The 27972-nt window shown below is 39.5% G+C and overlaps 1 protein-coding gene across 1 annotated transcript; it reads right to left on the bottom strand.

Moving 5' to 3' along the window:
* Positions 1-35: 35 nt before the first annotated feature.
* eif3ea (eukaryotic translation initiation factor 3, subunit E, a) lies at positions 36-27929 on the bottom strand. The gene is made up of 13 exons (XM_068324103.1): positions 27772-27929; positions 26582-26699; positions 26277-26394; positions 24256-24298; positions 22966-23070; positions 16894-17019; positions 16429-16553; positions 11993-12119; positions 11228-11329; positions 7679-7788; positions 1918-2020; positions 1359-1493; positions 36-224 (listed from the first exon to the last, which is right to left on the bottom strand). Exons 1-13 carry the CDS (start codon positions 27859-27861, stop codon positions 189-191), a joined length of 1338 nt encoding a protein of 445 aa, XP_068180204.1. The 5' UTR covers positions 27862-27929; the 3' UTR covers positions 36-188.
* Between the last annotated feature and the right edge of the window lie 43 nt (positions 27930-27972).

Here is a 27972-nt window from a genome sequence, read left to right as displayed (position 1 = left end):
CCATTTGCTATGTCCAGAAATAAGGCAATCATGAGTGAAAATGGTTTTGTTGGTCTTTTTTTTAATTTTATTTTATTGAATTGGCAATGACTTGAACCAGTGAAAATCTGTACTTTGCTTTTTGAGAGACAAGTGTGGAAAAAATTCATCACAAAACAAAGAGGGATGGCTCCATCTTCACCGTGACGCTAAAATCCTGCTTCCTGGCCGGCCCAGTTTGGTGTCTGGAAGAAAGACGGAGAAAATGGATTAGACCCTTGTGCATAGAGAACTCATGAAAAACAAGTATTTACTGACGATTGTGGAAAATATGGAAACATAACATATAGATGCTGGCAGTTAACACATTGACATTTGTCTTTTTGGAGTGTCGAATGTGTGTGTTCTACTGGTAAGCAGTGGGGGTCTGAGAGTTGACAGGGACCCTAAGCAAGCAGTCCAGATGGTAAGCAGTAAAATTTTCCCTGTATATCAGTCATTTGTTGCGTGGAGAGCGGCAGGATGTTATGTAGCTCTGAGTTGTTCGCAGCCTCTTTCGTCAAATTGCAAAAATCACCTAAATGAGGAGGGTTTGCTTCTTTTTTTTCTTTTTTTTTTACAGGACGGGGCTCCTGCTGCACTCTTGCTACAGACATTCAAACAATAGGGAGGAGGGTAATTGAGCACATCAAAAGACAGCACAGTTAAAAAGTGAACATTTAACGTATCTGTTGCAACGCTGTGACCTCGGTGCTGTCAGGTGTTGGCAGAACGAACCGCGCCATCAATCTGTTTTGACACACGTGCGTGTCCTCGAGGAGAAGGGTGAGTGTGTGCGTGATAATGACATTCTGTGCAGTAGCATTACTTGAACCGTCTGCATACCACTAAAACATGCAGGGTCAACTTCAAAACACACTTAAATGGGATGACTGGACCCTGAGATAGACATCTGCAACAGGTCCTAAGTGTTGGAAAACTCCAGCTTTTGAGTAATGTTCGCTAAAAGTCAGCGCGACGATCCACCTTATTTACGTTGCTGGGCTGAGTCACGGCGCTCAGGCATCGTTTTATGATTGTTTGGAATCTACCTTGTCATTAGGCCTTTGAAGAGCAATGGAGGGATGAAAGCGTTAGCTCTGTTAAACTTGCTCTTACTGGTTTATTTCGTGTAAAAGAGCTTTTTGTTGATGGTCATTCATCAACATTCTTTTCCTTGTTGTTCTGGGCTGATGTCATGAGACGCTTTGAACTGCCCTGAGCGCACATTGGGCTTCAAGCAATCTGATTGGTTAAGGTAGGGGGATGGCTGCCCCCAGCGTGTCAAAAAGGTGCTGACCTGTGTTCATTTTCTATATTTCAACAAATGTGTACCTCACCTCAATCTTGGTGCTCTGGGTCTGCTTTTTCTCAATGTTCATGGCCAACATTTGGCTGCGGAACGAGAGGCTCTTAGTCTTCTCAATCACCTGCTGGTAAGGCGATATGGCGTTGTTCCCCATGACCACATGGCCCTAGAAAAAGAAATAAAAATGGACAAAAGATCCACAGCTCCAACCAACTGCATCTGGTTTTGCATGCACGCTGTTCAACAAAGCCCAATAAGTGGATGTTCAAGGCCCATTCGTTTGCACTGTAGGCATAGCCAGATAATTCTATGTCATTCTGACTGGGCTGTGATTTGCTGATTACAGAGAACTCTTGTGATGTATATGTCAAAACATGCAGGGTCAACATGGAGCTTCACGAAGGGGATCCAATGACGGTTACATATTGATAAAATTTCTTTAGTTTACATTTCAATTACCAAGAATCCCTCTAAAGTCACCAATGAGGAACATCCGAAGACACAATACGACTGCCACAACAATATCCTGCTTAAAAGGCTTGTACTAAAAATCTTTTCAACTGACTGAGGAAGAGGTCAGGAGGTCTCACCAGTTTGGAATCAATCTTTGCATCCAGCCTAGCGTTGCGGATTAAGTTGACAATCCATCTCTCAGCTTCCTCAGGTGACATGTTTAATTTGTCTGCCAGCATGCTGTAGATGAAACAAAGAGACAAGGGGATCTAAGCCGGGCACAAAGCAACACTAAACATGGAACCGGTCTTAAAATGGACACTAAAGATAAGCCAGGGTAAGGACTCATGCCTTACACTGAATGACTCCTCTATACCATCTTAGTTTTTTTACGCCATGGCAGCAGTGAGGTTGTTCTGTTTCCATTCTTTTTGAAAGGTAAACATTTCAAACATCTATCCGGTGGATTCACATTTTAATTTTGCAAGTTGTGGTTTCCTGACTGTTTATAAAGACTTTGGTAGTTTAACTATTCCTCGAGTGCCATCATGGAGTACACATTATGACCCAGTACCTGCAAAAAGTAATCAGTTATAGACAAAAAAGTTCAGTCCTGGAAAAAATAATTATCACAATTCTAATGGTCTTTTTTTTTTTTAAATTACACTTCTGATTTACAGATTTTGGGGACAAAAATACGTGACATTTATTTCAACTGAAAATGAAAACAGATGATATATGATAGCACTAACTGTCATTAGTACTAACATTACTGCTGTTTTATCACCATTCTTATTACTGTACTTATTTTAGCATCATTATTATTAATGGCTGCCTGATTTGATAATATTGAAGTGTAAAATAAATACTAGTTTGTAATAAATAATTCACAGCTAATACATCATTAAGATACAAGATCATGATTGATGTTGGACATACTGTCAGTGCCCAAAAGACCATGTTTACCTGGTCGAGTTAATAGAAAACATTACTTCTGAGGAAAATGTGAACAAGAAACACACCTCAGAAACACGTCTAATGGTCCCCTACTAACAGGAGCTAGATTTACAGACTTGTAACAATAACTCAATTAGAGGTGCTGGGTCGACCCCGTGTCGCCAGCCTCTGTGGTTGCTCTACATTTTTATACCCCCGTCCTCCACACAGTCTCTCCCTAGCTGGTTGCTAAGCTTGTAGATACACACCGGTCCAAACGGTAACTGTGTGACTCACAATGAGAGCCAGGTTGGACTCTGGCCTGCTCTTTGATACGCAGCTAGACAGGGATGTCGCAGTGGAAAGGGGGGGGGGGTGAGGGTGGCTGGCATTCTTTGATCCAGAGCTTTCCCCTTTGCAGCTGGCTTCCCTTGTGGCTTTCAAAATAACTAGACCCCCTTGATACCCCCATCTAGACCCCACCACCCCCCCCCACTTCCTGCCCCATTCCTTCTGTTTGACCCCCACCAGCCTCCACACCTACCACATTTCATATAAGGGCCCCAATAAATATCCTCAACCTGTCTGTGCACTGCCCATAATTACTACAGCAACCTTACCTCTCATCTCAGAGCAGGTCACCAACCCCCCCCTCCCCTCTCCCCCAGCCAAACCACTGGGGAAAAAAATGAATAACACACATACCTTATGAAACAATGTTGGTACAAGTTTGTACACAACAACCAGTGATAAACGTCCTGTATAAAAACCATTTATTTGGCTAATTGTCACTTCCTGGTCCATTCATCACATTCTGAGAGACCCATTCAGTGACTAAGCTCCAGTCTGCCCAGGCCACACCAGTTGTCACGCCATGGACCTGAAAACACTAATCCCACTACCACCATGTTGAAAGTCTCACAAATATAAGATACTCTTCTGAAGTGGCCTTATTATTTGGGATTTAGGATAATATCTCCCTTACGCCTAGATTAAAAGAGAAAAAGAATTTAAAAAAAAAAAGACTTTCACTTTCTAGCCCATGAATGTTGGCCGAATGGTAGCAAAACCACATGAAATTGGGAAGTAGCATGATGTCAGTTTCTGGACGGGACATTACACACACAAACAACACGAAAAGACATTACATCAGCATAATGAGCTGAATGGGGTTTGGTCTCCAAGTGACAGTGCATATCGCTCAATTTTCACCACAGCCAAGTGATACATGAGGTGGATGATGAGATAGAAAAGAGCCAGTTGTGTGCTGATTCATCTCAGCAGCCCAGATGAAAGTAGAGGGAATGCAGAGATGACTGATCAAATCCATCGCTCGGCCCAGAAAGCCACCAACATCTCTCTGTTGGACACCTGACTTCCCTACAAGAGATCGAAACTTGCAGAAAATGATGCCTGACAATTTCAGTGCAAATGTTCAGCAATTAAGTTTTTTTTTTTTTACTGCCGGACATTTCTAGAGGAAGTAGAACACCTGTCTGATAAGTAGCCAGTATTTATTTTTTGTTATCTTTACAAAGTTTATAAGATATCAATAACCATTGGTGCACACGTGTTTGTCTGATTTCCACCTCAGTGTCTTCCTCTATCAAGAGTCAGTGCCCATATAGAAACTATCAATCACACACCAAGACTCAGAAAAAACATTATTTATCCTTTCATTAAGTAATCAAACAAAACTTGATTGAAATTTGTAACTGGTTCAGATTTTGCCCATGTGATGAAATGATTCCTGTGCACACGTTCTGGGTGTTTTGATTTGCAATTCAGAAAAGTTGGGGTACATGTCAGTCAAGTCCAGGTCAGTTATGATCATCACAACAAACATGGTCTGGTTTCCTCACATGGGAGTTAAGCTAACCCCCTAACCCCTCTGAATGTGATCTGTGCAGCACAACACAGGAATACAGAGTGCCCCAGAAGGCCCAAGGCCTTGGCCTGCACCAACCAAAGTCCTCTAATCTAATTTTTAAAAGAAAATCTGGCAATGCTTTTGTCCTACGGAGGACATTTCTATTTCAGAGAGGCTGACTTCATCGCAATGTCTTGCATAGGTGTACAGCTGCTACCACTACTTCATATCAGAGTGAAAATAAAAGGAGGGGAAAAGTGAAAATGAGGGAGATCAAATTTAAAAAAAAAATGTTTTTAATCAAAAGCTGGTGATGGGACAGATTTACACAACTTACTCTGTTGATATTAGCCCTAAAGCCAGGTAGACAGCCTCCATGGCTGGTTTTATTTTACACAATCATGATCTTGTTCCTTTGGGAGAGGAGATCACTTTCATTTCGACCCCTCACTCACTCGGCTCCTGAGCTTTCGACCTCAGGCTAGGGTACTCCTTTGGGTCTTTATACCAACCTCACACTTAAGAGAGGGGTCAAGCATTGGAGTCTAACTGAGTTAAAGGAGAATGGGGGATGGGGAGATCCTTCTAACAAGTAGTCATCTTCTTAACTTAGTTGGTCTAAAAGTAAAGCACCTTTAGAACATATAATAGTGTGGTTTGCAACAACTTCGCTTTCAATTTGATGTAAAATGGATTTTCTGGTGAAGCCAGTGTGCCATCTTTAAAATAACTCAGTGTTAAATTGCAATATTCAAGATACTGCATCCAACCATCAGTAAACCAGTGTGTAAAAAATACAATCTGAAGATGAGTGTAAAAGAACTGCCTAAAGGTCTAAAGCATTCACTTAATCAAGTGTGCTTTTGAAGTCAAAGCAGGGTTTCACCACTGAAGTATGTCATGGGCAGACTGTGGAAATAAACCCTGTAAATCAAACAAGGGAAACTAAGCTAAATTAGAACCACTCTCAAGATACTGAGAGGTCTAGACAAGAAGATGTGTGTGCATGCAATTATTAGTGTGGGGAGAATCACATGTTCAGGGCTACAAAATGTTTCATATAAAGATTTATTGCAAAATATAACTCAATTACACCAACTCCAGTTCCCCTCTTGTGTCCTAAGCTGTGGGCAGACGGAGAGCTAAATATGTGCAAACACATCATCGCCAACAGCTGTAAAATTGTCCTCATTAAAAATAACCCATCAAATTAATTTGAGTCCATGCTAGCATGCTTTGAGCCTCTGAGTAGAGGACTAATGACTTAGGAATTTGGGTGAGACATACAGAAAGAGACATGTTATGTTCATCGTCATGATTAACCAAAAATAAACACGGAAATCCCTCTTTTCATGAATTAGTCATTCATTCCTGCTTTAGAAACCTCAACAATCTGAATTTCTGAGAGATGATGAAAAAAGGTGAAAAGTAGAAAAATCACTGTTCGACTTCCTCTTTCAGTGTTACCGCTAACCTTTGTGGTCTTTAACAAGTAAATGGATCCAATTGCAGTAAGTCTGCCAAAAAGAACCAGAACCTCTAATCAATTCCAGACAATCTGCAACTGGAGATTTCGACAGAGCGTGATCATGTTCCATGTTTCAACCTTGACTACAGACCTTTATGGCTGTATGTAACAGTCACTGCAATTATTTCAATGTCAATAAAAGAAATTAATTCCCTGTATTTACTGTGTTTGTTTTGTGTGTGTTTATATATACATATGTATACACACACACATTCTCGCATCAACGCTCGCAATTTCACCTCATTGTGGATTTTTGGTAGGCAGTCACGTGATACCATACGTGCATTCTATTGGCTGACGGCATATGGAAGTGCGCTATGTTCCGTGAGTCCCAGACTTCTGTTAGACACAAAATTGCTTTAAACAGTCAATAAGAATATGGGAAAAGTTAATAGACAAAAGGTGGTTTAATAGCTGTATGGGGAGGGTTCATAAACGTTTAACTTACCGTAAATAATAACATAAATAGTTCGTCGCTACATTGCGTAATTCATTAATCGCGTGTGGTTCCTGGAACGCATTAACCGCGAGGAACAAGGGATCACTGTATATAAACTATATTCGCGACTCGACTCCGAATAAGCAGAAGATGATGGATGGATGGATGGATGGATGGATAACTATATTCGGAATGCAGACGTTGCTGCAAATTTGCCTGATGGTGTGTAACTGAGACACACCATCCTGTAGATATGATTGTCTGAAAGCAGCTATATTTATGCTTCACATCAATCGGGAACAACATTACCTATATATAATCCTTGATATTACCTAATATCAAGGATTATATAAGGTTATATTTGCAAATCCATCAAAAGATGACAATTAAAGACTGAAGCAAAGAGCAAAAAGCCTTATTGAAGCAACTCCACAATGTGCTATAAGAGGTGGCCAAATCATATGTAACTGCAGGCAATTAGTCTTATTTTCTCTACAAAAACTCTCACTAATAAGTACGGTCTAAAATTCTTGGTTTTGGAAAGACATCCAAATTAACTTTTATTTGGCTGTATCTAAACTTGCTTTTTTTTTTTTTAAGTTGGAGTCAAGAGACGTACAAAACCTACGTCCACCCAGAGAAAGAGCTAAGAGGTTCCTGTCAGTTATAGCAACGGAAAGTGTCTAAAGCAATCCAAGCCCTGACCTCCTTCCAAAAAATAAAACTGTCCACAAATTGACCTTGGACAGGTTGTTTTAAAAGTGAATAATGTCACCTGTGAGGACTTGGAAGCAGTTAAACCTCAAAAGTTAACCCACAAGATCTCAGAGGTCACATGACTTTGTGCAGAAGGGGCAATAAACTCATCCATGAGGAGAAATCTGCTAATGATTAAGCAAGTGTTCTTCTTTACCTGTTCAATTCCACTTAAGTCATTAAATAGGAATTCCTGTTGGTATTAGTAGATGACCATCTAAACGTCCGTCTTAACAATGCGAGCAATAAAAAGAAACTATGCTGATACAGCATTGGCAATGAAAGACCCAACTCTGTGAATGGTACATTCACATACTTTGGGTCATAATGCACATTACTAAATTTTGGGTCATAACACACATTACTAACCTGATGCTGATGCACTGGTGAATTCTGCAGAAGGTTTCAAAGATGAAGAGGCGAGCATTTTCAATGAAGTCCTCCAGACAAGCAACCAAGAAGAAGTCATTCACCAGAACCTAAGAGACAAAGTATTTTGAATAAGAGACTTGTGAAAACGTAATAGACTGAGGCCTTCAGATTTCACAAAAAAGGAGAGTCATGAGTGCAGCATGACAGTTTTGATTCAATTTTAGTCTGCTTTGAGGAATTCATGTCTTATTCGATTCAGGAAGAAAAATTAATTCAACCAAACCAAATTCCAATCCACTTTGATATAGAGCCAAACTGGGAAAGGAGGATCATATTGGATAATGAACCAATATTCAGTTTGGACCAAAGTTTTCAAAAGATCAAAATTTCCTGTAGAAGTAATCCCGCGCATTGCAAGGTGCTTTAAATCAACCACAAATCCTTAAATACAGCAAACACCACATGAGACAACACCGTAAGAACAGAGCCAACCAAAGAGATTACCGCATTGACTCATCTGGTCTGCTGGTTCTGTCTCAACTCCAGCATGCAGAATCGCCAAAAGTTAGTCGTGCAATAACTGTCCTCAAACTCCAAGACGAGCATAAGTCTTTTCAGGTGTCCTGAACCGTATGACCCTTGTCTTGTTAAACCAGGAGATATACTTTGCCTGTTTCAAACAACTAAACTGAATACAGCCGATTTATCTACTTTAAATGTTCGTGACCCAGAGGTACCATCGTGTGAAATGCTCCCTTTTCTCAGTGCTTGCCACATTCCAACTCCACACAGCACTATTTCACATCACAGGCCATCATCTTCAAAAGTCCTCTAAGAATTACCAGCCCTTTGTTTGCTTAAGCCGAGAAAACTGCTATCTGCCTGGGGTTCTGGTTGAATAAATCCCAACTACATGGCGCTATCAGGGTACACACATTTGAGCTATGACAACGCTTATCTAAGAGTGATAAACTTTGAACAGTCAAGTGCCCTAATTACTGTCATCTGGGATTCAGACCGCAAAGCTTAAACAAATTCTGAAAGGGGCTGGAGGAGTCCTTTTATACGCTGACTATAGGTAGGCCTATACTTTTCATTATTTGACATGTAAGCAGCCAACATCTGACAGTGATTCCAGATTTGGGTGGAGCGGGAAAAAACCTACACAGACTGAACAAGATAATTTAAACCTAGCTCAACCCTCCATTTGAAAACACTTGGGTTCAAACTATTACATCAGGTACAGTGAACTGTAGACACAGTTGAAAACAAAACCCATTTTACTATTACAGCAGTCATTAAATAGATGTGCTACTTTTCAATGGCTCAAAATTGATGCATTACAAGTGTTCATCAAGACAAGAGCGCATCCCAGTGGAGTATCCGTTTACCTCAAATCACTCCGCACTGTGTAAAACACTGCTTTACCTCCGAACTAATGTGTTTTTTTTAATGGCTTGCATGTGCATTTCTGTTGGAAAGAAACTGCATTACTGGGTTCAAACGCCACCATTTAGAGAAAATGTTTGCAGACCATCACAGGTGACGCATTGAAGGCACCATTAAACAATTCCAAAACCACCCACCTTGCAAGACCCGTTTGTGAAGTGAACGAGGTCAGGGTCAGGGGGCCTTTTGTACCTACTGGACATGCTCTGATAAGATTGACAGATTGGTCTATTCTTAAAAGCGCCTGGTGTAACCTGGGCAATGGACTGAGATGCAGGAGTTAAGCATCTGTTTCTACAAAAAACCCGATAAGGTCAGATCGAGACTGAACTAGAAATTTCTTAAAAACTGTGCATGTGTTTAATAAGGTCAGCGATTGAGAGCAAGTTTTACTTTGCAGGTGAAATTGGACACAGCTCTAATATTGTTGATAGTACAGGTCATCATTTGAAGATGGCCTCTGGAAGGCCTTTCTACAGGAAAAATCTAATTTTCTTACCGAACATGCTTTGCTTTTGTTGAGGATGTCACAATTCTGTCCATGAGAGTTTGGTTACAACTTCATTTGTTAAATGGTGACTTGGTTAGCTGTATTTGCTTATAATGTAGATTAACATTAAAAAGGAACAGTCAGTAAACCACTGACATGATCTATAAACATTTACTCACGGGAGTGCCATTTGATCACGCCAGATGTTATTAATTTTCTGAGTTTATCAGCTAGAGGCAAAAGTTTTCCCTATTGTTCCTTTGCAGGTCCAAAATGACAAACTTTCTAATAACAATTAATTACCCAAAATAAACATTGCACAAAAACTGAAAAAAGTTATTTGTCTTGGTGCACCACAGGAAAAGCTGACGAAGTTGGTCATTTAATTCAGTGTAATCTTCAAAGTTTGTGATTAGACAGATCACGTTTTTCAATGAAACATCCATTTCTGCTAAACAGAGACAGCAATTCACCGCTCATTAAAGGTTTCTCTAATATTTTGCTTCTTCTTACAACAAAACATCAGTGTATAATTTACACTTACTAAAATGACAGAGGTGAAGTTTTATTTTTCACCGTCTCGTCTTAAGCAGTTTCTTCCACATTTCGGGTAACAGGGGTTGTTTAGTGTTAATGTTTTATTCTGATTTATTTTAAAGTGAAATGATATATGCTTTTAAGGATTTTCTATTGAGTTTAAGATTCCAATATTCGTGGCAGATGGATGTGAATCTTACTTACATGAGGTAAACTAGATTTTTTATTTTGTATTTTTTTAAATTTGAAAATCACCGTATAATCGTGAACGACTTAACTCAAAACAACCTGCACCTGTTTTTTATTTTGTGTTTTTTATATGTCCTGTATTTGTTTCTAATAATTCTCAAGGAATAGCACTTTTCGTATTTAAAGTATTAACAGCATGGCGATTATAGATAGAAATTTAGTAAATAAATACTTATAAACAATTCAACTTACAAACAACCTCGAGGAACAAATTTTGTTCACATGTTGAGGACTACCTGTTCATTGAATCTTGTTTACATAAAGTAAAAGTTGAAAAGTATTTCACATGAATGTTCAACAGATGACGAATTTGGTGTATTCAGCTTTGCAGTTAATGTACAACAAAGACTTTTATAGTATTCTCATATAATAAAGCTACATTCAGACAAGTCAGTTGAGATAAATATCCTACATGACACCGATTTCACTGATCTCCACTTTACAACAAGTGCACAATAGGTCGAGTTCGGGCCACGTCCAAATCTGATGAAGCCTGAGTCATGCAGTGTGTAAGAACTACTCTATATTTGAAAGCATGATACAATGCACAGAGTATCCCTTATGTGTCAGCACTGAATTCCATCAGAAGTCCGTAAAAAAATGAGACTCAACAGACAAAAGGTCAGACAGATCCCGTAGTTACTAATTATGTTTAATACAACGCTACATGTGAAAGTTCAGGAGTCCGACCCGCAAATTGGAGGCCCTCAGAAGACCTCAGTACTGTCATGGAGCGGCACAATAAGGACCAGCTGCCTCTCCTAGTCTGGCAATAAAATGTTGAAATGAATTCTGGTGGGGTTTTAGCAGAGGTTACTCACCGACTCACACTCCCTCAGTTTCTTTTGAGCACCATCAAAGTCGAAGTTTACATACAGACATTCCACGAACTCTGTAATCGGATCTTTGTAGGTGTAAGATTCCTGAGACACAACAATAAAAAAGAACAGAATATCACCATCATGTCAAAATATATCTGTATGTTTAAGTATCTATTTGAGGCTGAGCTCTATTAAAATTGATGTGCAAATACGATAAAGCAACCAATATTTATATCAATCATGCTATATTCCGAAATGCGTGGGTGTTTCTCAGGAAATAACAAGGATCAGCATACAAAAATTTATTTGGAAGGTCATTACTCCTCACTTCCTACAAGTTATTTACAATAATAGCATTGAGGAGACAAATAACCACTGGTCAAACATAAAAAAAAAGATTCACAAGAACTACAGTGTACAACGTACATTCTGCAGTTTTAAGTCATGACTTCAGACCACGAAGATTAGCACAGAGCACATGTTTTAGTGATTACCAACAACTCACCAAGATGGCCCTGAGAGCAGCAGTTGGTGACGTTGGTTGAGAAGTCATCAGTCTAATACAGTCTGTCAATTTACTACCATTCTCAAAATGTCTGGGTTCATGGTTTCCAGCTTACACCTGACTCACTACGTAAGTCTAAATGTGACACAATGATATTGCGTTACATAGTCAACGTGTCTCATCCTTCAAAGACTATACTGTCAATGAGCAATGATCTGTTGAGTGTGTGCACTTTGTAATCAAATAAATAGACCTGGTACCTGCTGTATGACCTTCACCAAATCCTTCAGAACCTGACGACGCTTACGGACATCCTTGTTTGTAATGACTGCAGTGGTCAGATAACGCAAGATGTGTGGGCACATGGTCTGGATAGCATTGAGGTATCTGTAATTAAGGAGGATAAAGGTAATCATTTATCACACCGATCAAAGAATCTCTTTAACAAAAGACAACATGTTGGCATCCAACTGAGCTTCTGGCATTTAGGACAGAGAAAGAGTCTTTGCAGCAAAACAGATAAATGTCTTAACAAGAACCTCAATTCTGGACATAGGTCCCTGCTTAAAGCTGTCTCTTTCATGAGTGTCCAATGAGAGGGAGGAGGCAAAGGAAACCCTGGCAAGAAGATATAGATCATTGAGCAGGGACCTGCCCAGTAGCTGAAACCCAACCCATCGGGGACTGATGTTTCAACCACAGGTCAACTGGATAAAGACTGAACACAAGAGACAGGATGTTGTTCAGGGCTGATTCTGATCCCAACCAGACAAAAAAACGAGTAACAAAAATATTCACAGCTTTCCTTGCAAAGCCAACAAACAATAATGTACAATGACTATCATTAACATTTTCTTTTAAACTTCAGCTCCACCAATGCACCTATTAACTAAATTAAATGTGATAAGGGGAGTGGGCCACTACATGTCTCCTACAGCTTGGCAATAGAAACACATGGTGTTCAGAAAGGGTGGAATGACAACAGCTTAATAAGATGCACCAATTCAAAGGACAGGAGTCCTGTGGCTGTAGTGATATAGAGGCTAAAAACAGCAGTGGGCTGCTTGACAAAGCCACCATCAGCCTGGTTTTACAAAAGCTTGCACCGTTCCTTTCTCATTGTTTGACTCCTGTGGAAAACCACAACGCTCAGCGCTGTGTTCCTGATTAACTTACACTTACTCTCCAGGGGGGGCTCCAATAGCACGGGGACGTGAACCCCAGCCCACATTGGGGACTTTTTTTGTTTGAGAAAACAAGCATTATTACACTGGTTTGCTGAAGATGCTTCTGTAGCCAATGTAGCTAAGAAATCTAATGCAAGGTCAGATTTCATCTGTTCTGGAGGGGCTTTGGGAGAACACAATTTTGTAAAAATAAAATTTAATGCTTAAAAGAAATTGAGGAACACTTCGAAAACACATCAAATCTAAACAAGGAGAAAATGACCTTGAATATATTTCCTGATGATAAGTAGGTGATGTATTAGTAACGAAATGATGCCACATAATTTGATAGAAATGAAAATGATCAGCCCATAGAAGGGAGAAATCAAAGACATCCCAAAAATGAAAGTGAAAATATAATGCAGCACACTGGTCCATTTTGCCAAAATATCATTGTAGCAACTCAAAATGATTCTTAATAGTTTGTGTGGCCCCCACGTGCTTGTAGGCATGCTCGACAACAACGGAGCTCCTAATGAGTACAACGGATGGTGTCCTGGGGGATCTCCTCCCAGATCTAGACTATCACCGAGCTCCTGGACAGTCTGAGGAGCAACCTGGCAGCGCCGGATGGACCTAAACATAATGTCCTAGAGGTGTTCTACTGGGTTTAGGTCAGGTGAATGTGGGGGCCAGTCAATGGTATCAATTCCTTCATCCTCCAGGAACTGCCTGCATATTCTAGCCACATGAGGTCAGGAATTACCAGGAAGAACCCAGGTCCCACTGCACCTGCGTAGGTTCTGACAATGGGTCCAAGAACTCCATCCCGATACCTAATAGCAGTCAGGGTGCCAATGTCTAACCAGTAGAGGTTTGTGCGTCCTTACAGGCATATGTCTCACCAGACCATCACTGACCCACCAACAAACCAGTCGTGCTGAATGATGTTGCAGGCAGCATAATGTTCTCCACGGCATCTTCAGACTCTTTCACGTTGGTCGCATGTGCTCAGATTGACCTGCTCTCGTCTGTAAAGAACACAGGGCTCCAGTGGCGTAGTTGCCAATTCTGGTGGTCAATGGCAAATGCCAATCGAGCTCTTCAGTGTTGGGCAGTGACCACAGGGCCCACTACAGGACGTTGGGCCATCTGGCCACCCTCATGGAGCCTGTTTCTGATTGTTTGGTCGGAAACATTCACACCAGTGGCCTGCTCGAGGTCATTTTGTAGGTCTCTGGCAGTGCTCATCCTGTTCCTCCTTGTGCAAAGGAGCAGGTACCGATCCTGTTGAAGGTTTGAGGACCTTCTACGGCCCTGTCCAGCTCTCCCGGAATAACTACCTGTCTCCTGGAATCTCCTCCATGCTCTTGAGACAGTGCTGGGAGACACAGCAAAGCTTCTTGCAAAGGCACGAAAGTGCCAGCCTGAAGGAGTTGCACTACTTGTGCAATCTCTGTAGCGCCCAGGTACTGCACCATGCTATCAACAGAGATGTTGATCCAAGCCAAATGAAAAACAACAGCAGTACAAAATTAGTCGTTAAAAAAATCAGCACAAAGAGATGAGGAGGGGAAAAAGTATCAGTGGAATCAATCTGGAAAACCATTCCTGTTTTGGGGGCCGTCTCATTGTTGCCCCTCTGATGCCCCCGTTGTCAACTTCATGAACAACAAAGCAGCTGAAACTGATTAACAACCCCCTCTGCTACTTAAGTGACCTGATCAATATCCCAGAAATTTGAGTGATTGGTTGCTATACTCTGATCAAGAAGTGTTCCTCTGAATTTTTTTAGCAGAGAGAGAGAGAGAGAGAGAGGGAGAGAGAGAGAGACTCAGGATTCATACTATTTCAATACTGAAAAGTCACTTGATCTTTCAGTAGTAGAAGCAAACCTTGGTTTTCGAACGCTTTAGACATCGAACAAATAGAAATTCGCCCATGAAATTCTGAATTTTTTTTGTCTTAGAAGTCGAACAAAATTTGGAAGTCGAACGCGAAACAAACGCAGTAACATCCATCCTCCTCCTCTCCCTCTCCAACATTCACGTATGCCAACTGCTCACCACCACAAAGGTAAAAATTCTTATCTTTATTATTCTTATACTTAAACTGCAATGTGCTTTTTATTTTAGCTAACTTTATTCAATATTTTCTCACTAATTTGCGTTCCATTGCCTATGGTACGAGTTACGGTACCGTAAACTTCTGTCCAAAGACGGCGGTAACTCGTACCTTAGGCAATGGAATGCAAATTAAGTGAGAAAATATTGAAAAAAGGTAGTTTTCTGGCGTCTCGGAATTAATTAAAACCATTTAAATTATTTGTAATGGGAAAAATGTATTTGGAATTCAAACAAATCAGTATTTGAACAGCCTTCCGGAACGAATTGTGGTCGGAAACCGAGGTTTGCCTGTATATAAACTTCAGACCAACATATGCTGACTGCAGGGGTGAGGGAGGTCATGTGTGGACCTGAGGAACAGCCGCTGGTCACCAACTTTAGCCAAAGGAAGTACTGGTGAAAAAATGGGAAACAAGAGCCAAGCCTCAGGAGGAAAAACAAGTGTTTTAAACTGAAAGTGCAAGGCACACAAATGTACCTCAGTTTGTCCATATAGAGGGTCGGGGAGAGCTTTTCATGAGTAATTTTTGGAAGGCCTCCTTAATCATTCACACTGAAATTTAAAAACTATGAAAAATTCACGTGTAGGCAGTCACCTGCACGATTATACAAGCCTGCAATCTGGACAGGGGAAGTGTGCAAATGCATCAAAATAGGTGGTGTGCAATTTTTAACAGACTACAAAGTTTCTGTTCAGTGATACCTATGGCCTCTTTTTAGACGTAATACGTAAATGGTCGACACAAAAACAAATTTGTGAAAGGAATTTTAAATATCTACAGGGCTCATGAAGAAGCCCACCACCCAAAACTATTAAGTAAATGTCATCAAAATCAAGTAAGTGTTATAACATCAGCTTTCCTCCACATAACATTGGACTCAAGGATAACTGTGGAGTTACAATACAACTGTCAAATCAATATACTTATACTGCTAATATAGTTTAAGGTTAAAATCATTTAACTATAAACGCTGTACATGTCACACAGCAAAATCAAAAAACAAATCATCAAAATATAACAACACAAAACGCTAAGTGTCAGTTTTTGATGCGTTGCTGTGTTGCACTGCGCTGTGGGGTAAAGATACAGAAGTTTAAAATGAATTTCACCCCATTTTTTATTCTGCACACATTACATAAAAAATATATTCAAGAGAAACCAGCTTTCCTTCCCTGCACACAAATTATTTGAATTATGGAGTATTGTTCATTCAAATAACCACAAGAAGGTCAACGGAATCCAGAACCAAGACTATTTTCACTCCAGTTTCTTTTGCCCTTGTTTTGCTGCAATGGATATCAACTTTGGTGATTTTATTAACAGGTCAACAATTTCCTTGGTAAGAACTCTGAGCTAAAAGAAGAAACTAACTGAAATAAAAATAATTGTAAATTTTACTTACTGTGGCTGATAGAGAAAGAGCTCAATAATGTTGTCTCTACCCTTGGGGTGGTTAAAGAAGACAAATAGAGACCAATGAATGAGCCATGTCCTTTGCTGCAGAGACTGGAGAGGGGAGGTGACAGACTGGACAAGACAAATGCAAGATAGAAGGATATAATGTTAAAAAGAAGCCAAGATGAGACAAAAAACATCAAATTTAATATTACAGATACATGTTTCCAGTTACATAAAAGTTGTTCTTTGAGTAAGGCTCACAAGGAAACAATTCAAGTGTTGAGTCTTACATGGTCATCAATCAAAAATAGAAAACCACTGAATGCTTATGTCCAAGTTCTACAGTAGTCAGACGACAACATGTGCTTATGGAATAAAATACCGCAGCACAGCAGCGCTGATGGCAAACTGTCAGTATGAAAAGGCTATCCAAGAGTATCCAAATAAAATTCTGAGGTGAGGCACTTACATTGTTATCAATTGTCTCTCTGAGGCGGGTGAGGTCCTCCATGGCAGCCTCCCAGTTCTGCATCAGGATCTCAGAAGCCAACTTCCCCCACAGTGAGTTCAAGGCATTCCTGTCTGTAGATGGGACCTGATGAAAAGACGAGTTTCTCCATTACAACTGGATGCACACGTTACAACTGTGTTAACTTGGTTGTGTTCAGCTGCATTGGAATCACTTTATGTCCAATGGATGCACTAAATTATGTCATCAAAAAGGGACTGGAGCACGATACAAAGGAGAAAGTCATTAGGAAAGATTGTGTTTCACTTTTGAGACCAGACTTGCTCCTTTTTTTTTTTATACCACCACAAGCAGCTGACCACAGTTAAAACATGAATTACTATAGTTGTAAATACAAAAATATTGTGCTTCAAGATTATCTACCCATGTAACGCTGAATGCCATTCACAATCAGGTTCATCTAACTGTGTGTCAGCAATGATGAAACATGAAATCAGTCAGTGCCATAGGCTACTATAAAAACAGTTAAAGGAAGGAAAGATGCCGTTTGACTTATTTTGCGGTGATACTCCATTGAAATCAGTATTATAGTTTCATTGAGTTGTGGGACACACTAATATAGTGGAATAGTTCGCAACAGGGACCCAGACAACTTTCCTTCATTCGGTGGTCTGGGAGATTAGAGGATCACAAATGCTTGTCTATTTTTCACAATGCAGAGGTTGTGGTAACCCAATATTTTCCGTTACTGACTGCCGTATTTGTTCCAATTTTTTTTTTAAATATCTTTGAGACATGCAAGCCATTTTTACAGAAAAAAGAACATGGGACAGAGGGGAAAAAACTGTCATTAACAATAAAAAAGAATCAAATTAAATTTTGAGGTCTTTATGTATATTTTAATATTAATTAGATGGAGGGAGGACAAACTGCTGAACTTATTCATTTAGAACAACCATGACTAGGCCTGAATTTAATGCTAGCTTCCTCTTCAAATTTCCTTTTGAAATCAGGACGGAATCTGTTCACCAATGCCCTTTGAGACATTGCTTGTGAATCTGGGCTATATAAAAATAAATAAACTTGAAACTAAACTTGAAACTCCTTACACTGTACATACTCTTTAGGTTTGCTTAAGTATGATCGGAAGCGTAGGAGTAGGAAGTTCAAACTTAAGAAGTTGCAAAATATGTATTTCCAAACTGCACATTATTGGAGTATAAGCGTCATAATTCAAATTAAGCCCTTGTCTCTCTCTCAATACACAGACCCTGAAGTCAGTTTAAACTTATATTTTCAAGAAAGTCAGTGAAAATTATCCCAAATAGATATTTCCAAAATTTTAAAAAATTATGATAAGTTGAAAAGCCTATGAAATAAATCTTTAACAGAGGTTTTAACTCCTCTGGTATTTAGGAGAAGTTATAGTTATTAACTATGTGTACTTTATGTGGGATATAACACACTGAATATGTCAAACTGTATTTGGCTGTGCTTGCTTTAAACTATACAGTCTAGGACATCAGAAGAATAAAACACAAACTAAGACAATCGAGTTACACATTAAGTGTGATTTCTTAAATAAGATAAATTCATTTTTATATCTTGATCTTAGAAAAGATTGGCACGTTATTATAACAAGTGGAAACAAAAGTCAAGTCAAGAAGTGCATGAGGCTTTACTCAACAAATTCTGGGATTATGATGGTATTCATAGGAGATATGTGCAACTAACATGGAAACCATGTTTAATCTGAAGATGTTTCAGTAAGTGTTTATCGTTTACAGTAATTGAAATGTATAATTTGAAAATTACCTTTGTACCTAAATGTCTTAATATGTAAACATACGAAAAAAGAAAACATTAAAATTAGGAGATGCATCTATAAAACCTCCAAAAAGGTTAAGTGACATTTCATTGAATTCTGTCCAGCAGTGGGATCAGGGACGTGACAAAGTTAAGACCCTTTAACAGGAGGACACAAAATAATAAACTGCAAGAAATTTGTGAACTCACTTGTATGGCTGTAGTGAAAGAAGCTGTAAACGACTACACAGACACAAATATTCTGAATTTCTTTTGTTTCATATAGCGACCATTGGCTTTTTGGCCAGCTGATTAACCAAGTCTCAATATGCAGATGTGTTGACAATCCTGTACAGTATTACTAGTTGCAGCTTTAGTCATGAGATTGTTGAACTACTCTGAGATGGCTGTCAGAAATATAAATTATATCGTCCAGCCAAAGAAGTAAAATATTTAAATTTTAAAGCAATGTGCATTGCTTTAAAATTTAGAGCCTCCAGTGGTAATTGCTATAAGCCTTCAGTAACTCTGAACAGCTCTGTAGTGACACAGGGTGATTAGGATGAAATGTGAACTGACAGATCTTTCTGAGGATAATCACTCTCAAATATTTTGAACACTACTGTTTCTGATTTTCAGAACAGAGTAAAACAAACAAAAAGAATCGTGTAATGAAACACAGGTTCAGAATTCCTCTGAAGGCAATCACTTTGCAGTGGACATTGGGCAACACCCTAGGGCTCATGGGAAACTCTGCACCACAGTAGTTCACGATAACGCCAAACACCAGATGCAGTGACATGAGTCAAGCAGGAAGTGAGAGTGGGTGTCTGCCGAGCGACCAGAGAAACCTAGATCCTAACCACACACCCCCGTATGGCGCTGGACAGCCGCTGAAGTGGACTGTGAGACACGACAGATGTGAGCGGAGGAAACACTAAAAAAGAACAGGTTTCCGCTGGAACCCCACAAATTGGTAAGAATATTCAGAAATTAAGTTGTTGTTTTTTTTCTTCGCAAAGATCAGTTACACTGATTAAGAAAACTAGTAGATCACGAGACAAAAGCCAGTATTCTATTATCGCTGATCCATTATGAATGATGTGCAAGCACAAAAGTCACAAGACAGATTAGTTTTGTAATAAAGTCAGACATTTGCTCCAGTGCCAGGATAAAAAGGTCAGCATTTCATCTGTGGAAGTTTTTCATTTTGTTTATTTTCTCTCTCTCTTGGAAGTCCCTGCCTGCTGCATTTGGCTGACCTCCAGGTTCGTATGGCAGCTTAACACACACACACACACACACACACACACACACACACACACACACACACACACACAAAGAGTTTGGCTTTCACCAGGGGCCACGCTAGAAAAGTTTCAATACCTGGGTTTTTCCAGCAGTTACCTTAAGTTTCCATGGGTTTGTGAAATGGGCACATTTTAGCTGACTGCCCAGCAACAATAAATTTACTGTGCCGGGGATCTGTCGGGATACTCAATCTTTATTCTTAACATCCAATCCCTGCATTAAGTGATGATATGAATAAGTTGCTCTTTTCGGGCTGGGCCACAATGTAACAAGACCTGAGGCATGGATTTTGCAAGGCTGGCTTGCTTCGTTTAATTGACTGGGTTTCCCACGTTAAATGACTTTATGGAGCCTAACCTCTCCCATATAGGGGAGGGAGAGAGAGGGGCCCGAGGATGGGAGGTCCGCAAAAACATAGAAAAGCAGGGAGGGAGTGGTATAAAACACTCCCATTAATAAAATCAATTTCTACCTTTTCCCCATCTAAAAAGCTTCTTGCATTGTCAAGAGTAAGCAAAAGATATCTAGTTACACAGTCTGATCTGGATTGAATGTAAAATGAGCAGAATAACAATTTGAGGAGTGAAAGAAAAGGAACTGCTGGACTTTGAACAACATACCTCAATTAAAGCAATTTTGGTTTATTTAGAATGAGTTGCAAAGCCATAAACAACTGATGTTGGAACAGTGGAGCGAGCATTGCAAGCTTCTGAAGACCTTTCTTTAACGCATTTATTTTGGTGTGGAGTGAAGATGGAAATCTTTGGTCAATTACCAGTCATCTCGTTTCAGATGCAACTCTCCAGTCTACAGTTTTAAGTGGATCAGTGAAAAAAACCCATCAAGTACCCAACTGCTTTGGTTTAAGAGGGTTGTTTGTAGAGAAGTGGGTTCATCATCAGGCAGAGTGACTGCCAAGTTTCTGAGGAGGGGACACTTCAGCACTGCGAATGTCCACAATTGGCCAGAAACACTGACATCCCAAAGATAAAAGGAAACATGGTGTAGTATCAAATGCCAATTAGAAAAAAGGAAACAACATGGTCTTAATGTTTTTTTACACTAATGAATAGAAAAAATGTTGCTTTTCTTGCCCATTCTTTCATTCTGTCTTTCAGGGCTGGCTTTGGCACGAGTCCTTGCTTTACCACCAAGTTAAACACTAAACCAGACAAACAAAAGCAAGAGCAAAAATTGAATTGACAGTTGGAAACAATTGACTTCAGAAGCTGGGTCCATTTGTCATTAGAGTGCATTTGGTTAAGTTAAAATTCCCAACACAGGATGCAAGACAACCCCAAACAATACAAGTGATAACTTGTGTTTCATTTCAAATAAAGTAATAACCTAAGTAAACGGAGGTGACTACAAGCCTGAGAAACTCTTACATCTGGCCTGGAGGCAACCTCAGAGGAAACAGCTTGACATCACCCAGGCGTCACTGCTTGTATATCAAATGATGGAACTGCAATGGCTTCCTTTACTGTATCTCACAGCAGTTGACATCCTGCAGTATAAAACTCCAGACTCTGGAATTTCTCTCCATATTTCAAAAGAAGCATCTCAGCCACAAACCACCTGCTTCAGGCTTTTGCCCATTGGCAATCTAATATTTTTTCAATGACAAATGATCCATAATTGCTATATCCTTTGGTGATTGACAGAATTTTAAACTACTAAACCAAGTTGTGATAGACGTAAAGTCATGAATCTGCCCTGCTGTGCATTGGGAGATACTGGGGATGCAGCTTGCCAACACATTCAGCCCAGGTTTTTTTTTAGCTCCAGTTTTGAATAAATATTAGAGTCCTGATTAAAACTAGTTTTCTGGTTCCATTCTATTGATGTGACCATGATATTTTCACTGTCCCAATGAGCAAAGGCCTTTTAAGGGGAAACTTTCTATTAATCTAAAACATCTCTACAATGACAAGGTGGCATATTCCATGTAGCTGAAAATATGCATTCAATTGACACATACATTAATACCAATGCCACTGACAGATTCTCACATCTCATGAGAGGCTACAGTCTTTGCAGTCCAGCTGCACAAAGCCCATTCACTGCCAATTCATCTTTTGCTCATTTATAATGGCAAATACAGAGAAACCACAAAACCTAGAACCCAGGCAACAAGTTTCATTGTTTATAGAGGAAATAGGGAGTGTGCATGTGCACTAGCAAGAACACTGCCAGTATTCTCTGAGATGTAATTGTCTTTCTCTGCATAGCACCCATTGGCATTATTTGTTTTTCTTTAACAAAAAGTTCTTGATTTAATCAAATTGTTTTTATTGTATACATTCGTCTTTTTCCCTCAGCTCTTCATTCCACCAAACAGAGCAGCACAGTGACGGCAAGCGGCCATTATGAGGTACACAATAAGTGCACCCCCTCGTCATGCATCCACAGCCTCCCTGAATCACCTTGCAAAATGTGTATAAACCTCTTGATGCCAACTTGATGCCGTGCATAACTTAAACACGCTTTAACCTCAGAAGTCGTGACAAGGGACTCTCTTGCCACAGCACTCAAATCAATAAGCTGTCTACTGAGGCCGGCCTCGTGAGAAGACTACAGACAGATTATGCAGTCTGCCACTGATCACTTGGCCCAGTAAAAGATCCCACTCAAGTCTCAGAGCAGCAGTCTCCTCCTAATACAAAAGACGTGCAGGGAATTGAATAGGCAATGACGTAAGCTTTTCACATTCAATTACTTTTAAGTGTTCTTTTCCTCTCCCATACAAGCATTGGCCTTGTAAGGACTTAAAGCAATCTTGCAAACATAATGTAATGTTCAACTTTAATATGTCAAAAAAATCTTTGTGCTAGTACATAACTGAAATAAAACACTACGGACACTATGTTTATTGAGATAAAGCATGCACTCATCTGCAAAACACTGCTATTGATGTTAGCTGGTGAGTGTCAATTTCAAAAGTTGAAACCTTACCAGGACACGAAAGAAGTACAGATACTCAGCAGCACCAGAGTAGTTTCCACACTCATACTGGAACTTGGCATATCTGTAAAGGGTGTCCAAGTACTCCTGACGAAACTGCAAGGCAAAAATAAGAGCATCAGTTTGGCTAACAAGCAATGCAGTGGTGTGAAAAAGTGTTTGCCGCTTCCTGATTTATATTTTTTTGCTGTTTGTCACACTTACTGTAAATGTTTCAAAAAAGCACTTTTAATTCAGTGTGCCCTCGTTCCTCGCAGTTAATGTATCCCAGGAACTAGACGTGATTAACGAATTCCGAGATAAAAGGACGCATCTTATTATTTACAGTATTATCTGCATTACCTTTTCCCATACTCTTATCGACTGTTTAAAGCATTTTTGTGTCTCATGAAAGTCCGAGACTCATGGATTATAGCGCACTTCCGGATGCCGTCAGCAAATAGAATGCCTGTAGGGCATCACGTGAATGCTGACCAAAAATATGCGATGAGGTGAAGCCGCGAGCGTTGATGTGCGAAGTAATGTCATACCAAATCAAAAGGTACTTGGGTCCATTTTTATGTCAAACCTTACACTTGCTCATTATTGAAAATTTTAGCAGTGTCATACAGGAAAATGTACCGTTAACTTCATTTTCCAACTGTGATGGTTCAGCACTGCTAGATGAAGTTAAAGTAAAAAATTTTATACTTCATTACAGGTATTCTGCCATGAACGACAAGATAAATTGTAACTTTTACAACAACTTCATCTAGAATATATTTGTATTTAAAAGTCTTTCTTGCCATCTAGTGCATCACAGCAATGGATGCTGACGTCACACCATTCACTAAGGTGTGAATGGTGCCTGTGCACATAGGCAGTGAATGCTCTGGGCTGCAGGGCCTTTCCCACAGCATGCCGAGAGGCCCTGTGCATTGGCTGTGTAGAGGTGCAGCAACGACAGCATGCAGGTCAGAACAGTGGGAGGAGACCAATAGAGGGGAGGGAGAAGTCAAACATCATGGTAAATATAGAACGTCCGGCATGCTTGCGGCTCAATCCATGAGTTCCGAGCTCCTCCGTTTATTCTTAACAATTCACCACAGAAAGTAAATGTCCACAGGATTTGTGCAAGCCGTACAAACCCTGAAAATGAGTTAAGGGTTTTGGGAAGTAATTCTGCATTTCCTTGCTCGGCCTGCCCCTCCCACTTCAAGCCCTAAAACAACCATGGGTTCACACAAGAGCCATGGGAAATGCAGTGAAGAAGTGAGATGTCAGCAGATCAGGCCAACTTACATTATGCTTCTCTGCCAAATAATCAAAGAGCATTCGTCCATCCCTGCAAGAAACAACAAGAAAAACAAAACAATTTTGAGTTCTAGTAGTGAGAGATTGAATAACTTGAGCTGCCGTTTGTCTGACATCAGGCATATTTTTCCAATTGTGTTCCAAATCAAAAGCTGCACATACATGAAAACTACTTCACTTTTGAAATTTGATTGGTTGCTTATTAAATTTGGTTTGGCAACTACAAATTTATGCTAACCATGTCTAACAAATTATATCTGGTGAGAAAAGTGCCTCTGAGTATCTATGGTTTTGTCAAAAGAGAAGAATGCGCTGGCACTTCTGCACTATAATATCCCAACTGCATTTTATAACGCTGACTGTAACCTAAAATCTTGGTGTTTATGTGGACACTAAACTGAAACAATGTGTTTATTCTATAATTTGAAAGAATCAGTGTGCATTTAGTGGCACATATGCATTGTGTGAATCCGATTTAGGCTAAAGCGAGACTCTTCGTGCTTCAGCATACATGGTGGCCTGATGATTTATGGGCCCTTTTCTATGAAGTTTTAACTGTGAATCTACCACACATTACAATTCTACTGATCTGCATCATTTATGTACGTTTAAACTCCTTCAATATATTTCAAACAAAAATATGTAGATCTATCCCTCAAACACAAAATTTAAAAAAAGCATTTTGACAAAAGTCTTGTGATACAGAATCTTCCACCTTGCATTTGTTAGAAGGTTTATATGTGAAACAGCTCCTTGGATATTGATGAAGAGAAAGCTACTCATGAAAAAGCCACTGACCACCTTCTTCACTTCAAATATTCAGAAGACAGCAAAACTCATATCAACATGTAAATTATAAATGACATCAATGACAGTCATACACATAGTATGTCCAACAATGACAGATTTTTTACTAATAAGGGATTAACATGAAATGCTATAATAGCTGTGCTTTCATTATGTCAAGCCTAGTGTATGGGAATTAAACTTAACAGAATAATACCCATTACCTTGTAACCTGCTTTGTGTATCAGTGTCTCTTATTACCAACTTATAGTGGACTGGCACTCAAATATCAACCTGCTTCATTTCTATCACTGGAGGTTTTTCTAATGAGGTAACATGCTTAAAAATCATTAACTTAAAACTGTTTTGCCCGTACCTTGAATTAAACTTTTGCATGTTTTTGGCAATAGAGATGTTTGATGAACTCCAGATGGATTTTCTATTGTTTCATAAATCAAATGGCTTGAAAGAAAAAATATTCAAACTTGAGATGTACACATGATTCAGTATCAAAACAGAAAATTGCCTCCTTACTCGATCCTAACAGCTTTTAAAAAAGAAAAAAAAAGAAAAAGAAAAAAAGAGCAAGCTAACAATAATGCAATGTGCTAACAAAAGCAATGCAATTCTCAGGCTTCACGCCTCTTAAATAGATTCTACAAATCTCTGTCAAGTGTTGGCAGCCCAACTGAAACACCCGGAGAGAACCCACGCAGACACGGGGAGAACATGCAAACTCCACACAGAGCAGGACGTGAACTTGCTATGCGGCGACATCGCTACCCACTGCGCCACCCAAATTAAAAATAAAGGAACTGGAACATGCATTTGATTAACGTGACACTCTTGTCGAAAAAAGGGGCAAGCATTAGACCGAATGACAAAACTATTTCAATCAGCCTTCATAAAATTAGCCACAGAGGTTTAAATCTGCCTCCATTTACCTCTGACATTGGTGGTTTAGTTCCTGGTAAGGCCAAATATATTTTTAATTTAATCCGGATTTCTATAGACTTTAAAAGCAATCTCGTACACTGTGCTGTCTACTAACTGAAATATAAATTTAAACAAAGTCAAGAATAATGGAAAATATTTCACAACCTTATTTAATTATTTTTTTTGTGTAAAAATAAGATATCGAGAGTGATGGCAGATGCTACTAATAAAAATAATGTTGGTTTGGACAGACTTTTTTTTTATTTTTTTTAAATAAAAGACTTCACCTGGTTGACTGCATCTGTCTTGTTGTCTCTTGGTCCTCAAACATTTTCACAATGGGTTCCGTCTCCGACTGCAGCTGCTTCAGCTGGGCCACAACCTCAGTCCTCTTCTCCTTTAAAGCTGACAGGGAGAATGAAGAAAATTATTAGTGACAGTAATGCCACGCACTAATAGATATGTCACTTGCTTTTATAAAATATTTTAAAACAAAAGTTCATGAAATCTTGACATTGCTAGATGACCTTAAATATACAGAAATGTCAACATCCTACTTTTGTGTGTGTATCTACAAAGCATCCATACTTACTGTAGGGAATCTCCTTTTCAGGGAAAAGGCTTCTGTGCACATCCATGGCGAAATCCACCATGTTTGTGTCACTGAGGAGATCCAGTTTTCCATTAAGGAGCTCCTGCTCATTGTAGATCTAACAAAGACAATAAGAGAATACAGTACTATTAATTAAATACAGGATTCTGACAACGTCACAAACACTTTGGTGTGTATGTTCATACCTTGAGAATGTATATGCCATTTTATATGTTCACCACCATCAATAGCCACGTGTCTGTCTTCAACAACGTTTAATCAGAGATTTTGACCAAAACTACATGAAATGATGACAGTTTATTAGATAAACTTAGACTCGGATGTGTTTCTAGCTGGACAACACGTTCAGTGAAGTGAGACGGAGTAACTTTATCATAAGACTTTAACGCTACGTTGCCGGTTAGCTTGATGCTAGGTTGGAGAACCCTGTTGTTGACTCCAGCTAACAGCTGTGTTGTGTTGTGGCGAAAGTTTCAAATAAACATTTGTAGCCAACAATCGAAACTTCACCAAAAAAAAAAAAGAAACTTCACAAACACACATATTCTAACATTTTATTTTAATTAATGAGGATTAAGGCCTTTGGTTAGCTTGCTGTTCTGAGCGTCATCGAGGATACTTTTGACTGTTTTACGAACTAATACATCCCAGTTGGGGGGCAAAATCGCTGATTTGCACAATGCTAACGTGACCCAAAGTCTTTGTAAAACCAAATACGACGAATAGGAAAACCACATGGTTTCATCAGTCTGACTAAAATATTCCGTGTACAGTACTTTATTTATCGACATAAAGTTAGACATGAACACAAACAGAACTTCCGGTTCTTGATTTCAAATGTCGATGACAATTAAACCATTTCAGTATCCACGTGGGTTGCGTAATCATTCATATTGACAATTTAGTCGAATTGTACATTTATTACTTATACTTCATACTTTGTATCAGAACTTTTAACACTAACATGTCTTGAGACTTTTATTTTGAAAGCAGATAACTGTACTTCCCTTTCGAATGCGGTGAAATATTTCCTGCTTTACGCTGGAGTAAAAAAAATGCGTCCAGCTCCCGGGCGTACAAGACGCTTACAACAGTTAACACGCCGTACATAGCGTAAAAAAATAACCAGAAGATCTACATAAATGTTTAAATGTTCAAATATCACTTACCTCTTTTACAGACAGGAACTCCAACAAAGGAAAAACTAGATGACGATCTAAAAAGTGGGCAATTCTGGTGGTAAGATCGTAATCCGCCATGCTTGCTCTGGAGGAAGGAAAAGGAAGCACGTTGTCGCTTTGTCCGGAAGGTCCGACCAATCAGCGACGCTCGGCGTCCTCTACGACGTAGCATTACGTAGGAAATACTGT

This window comes from Antennarius striatus, chromosome 9 (assembly GCF_040054535.1).
Source record: "Antennarius striatus isolate MH-2024 chromosome 9, ASM4005453v1, whole genome shotgun sequence".
Lineage (NCBI taxonomy): Eukaryota > Metazoa > Chordata > Actinopteri > Lophiiformes > Antennariidae > Antennarius > Antennarius striatus.
Note: the sequence above shows the minus strand (reverse complement) of the source record. Positions and strands in the feature narration are given on the sequence as shown.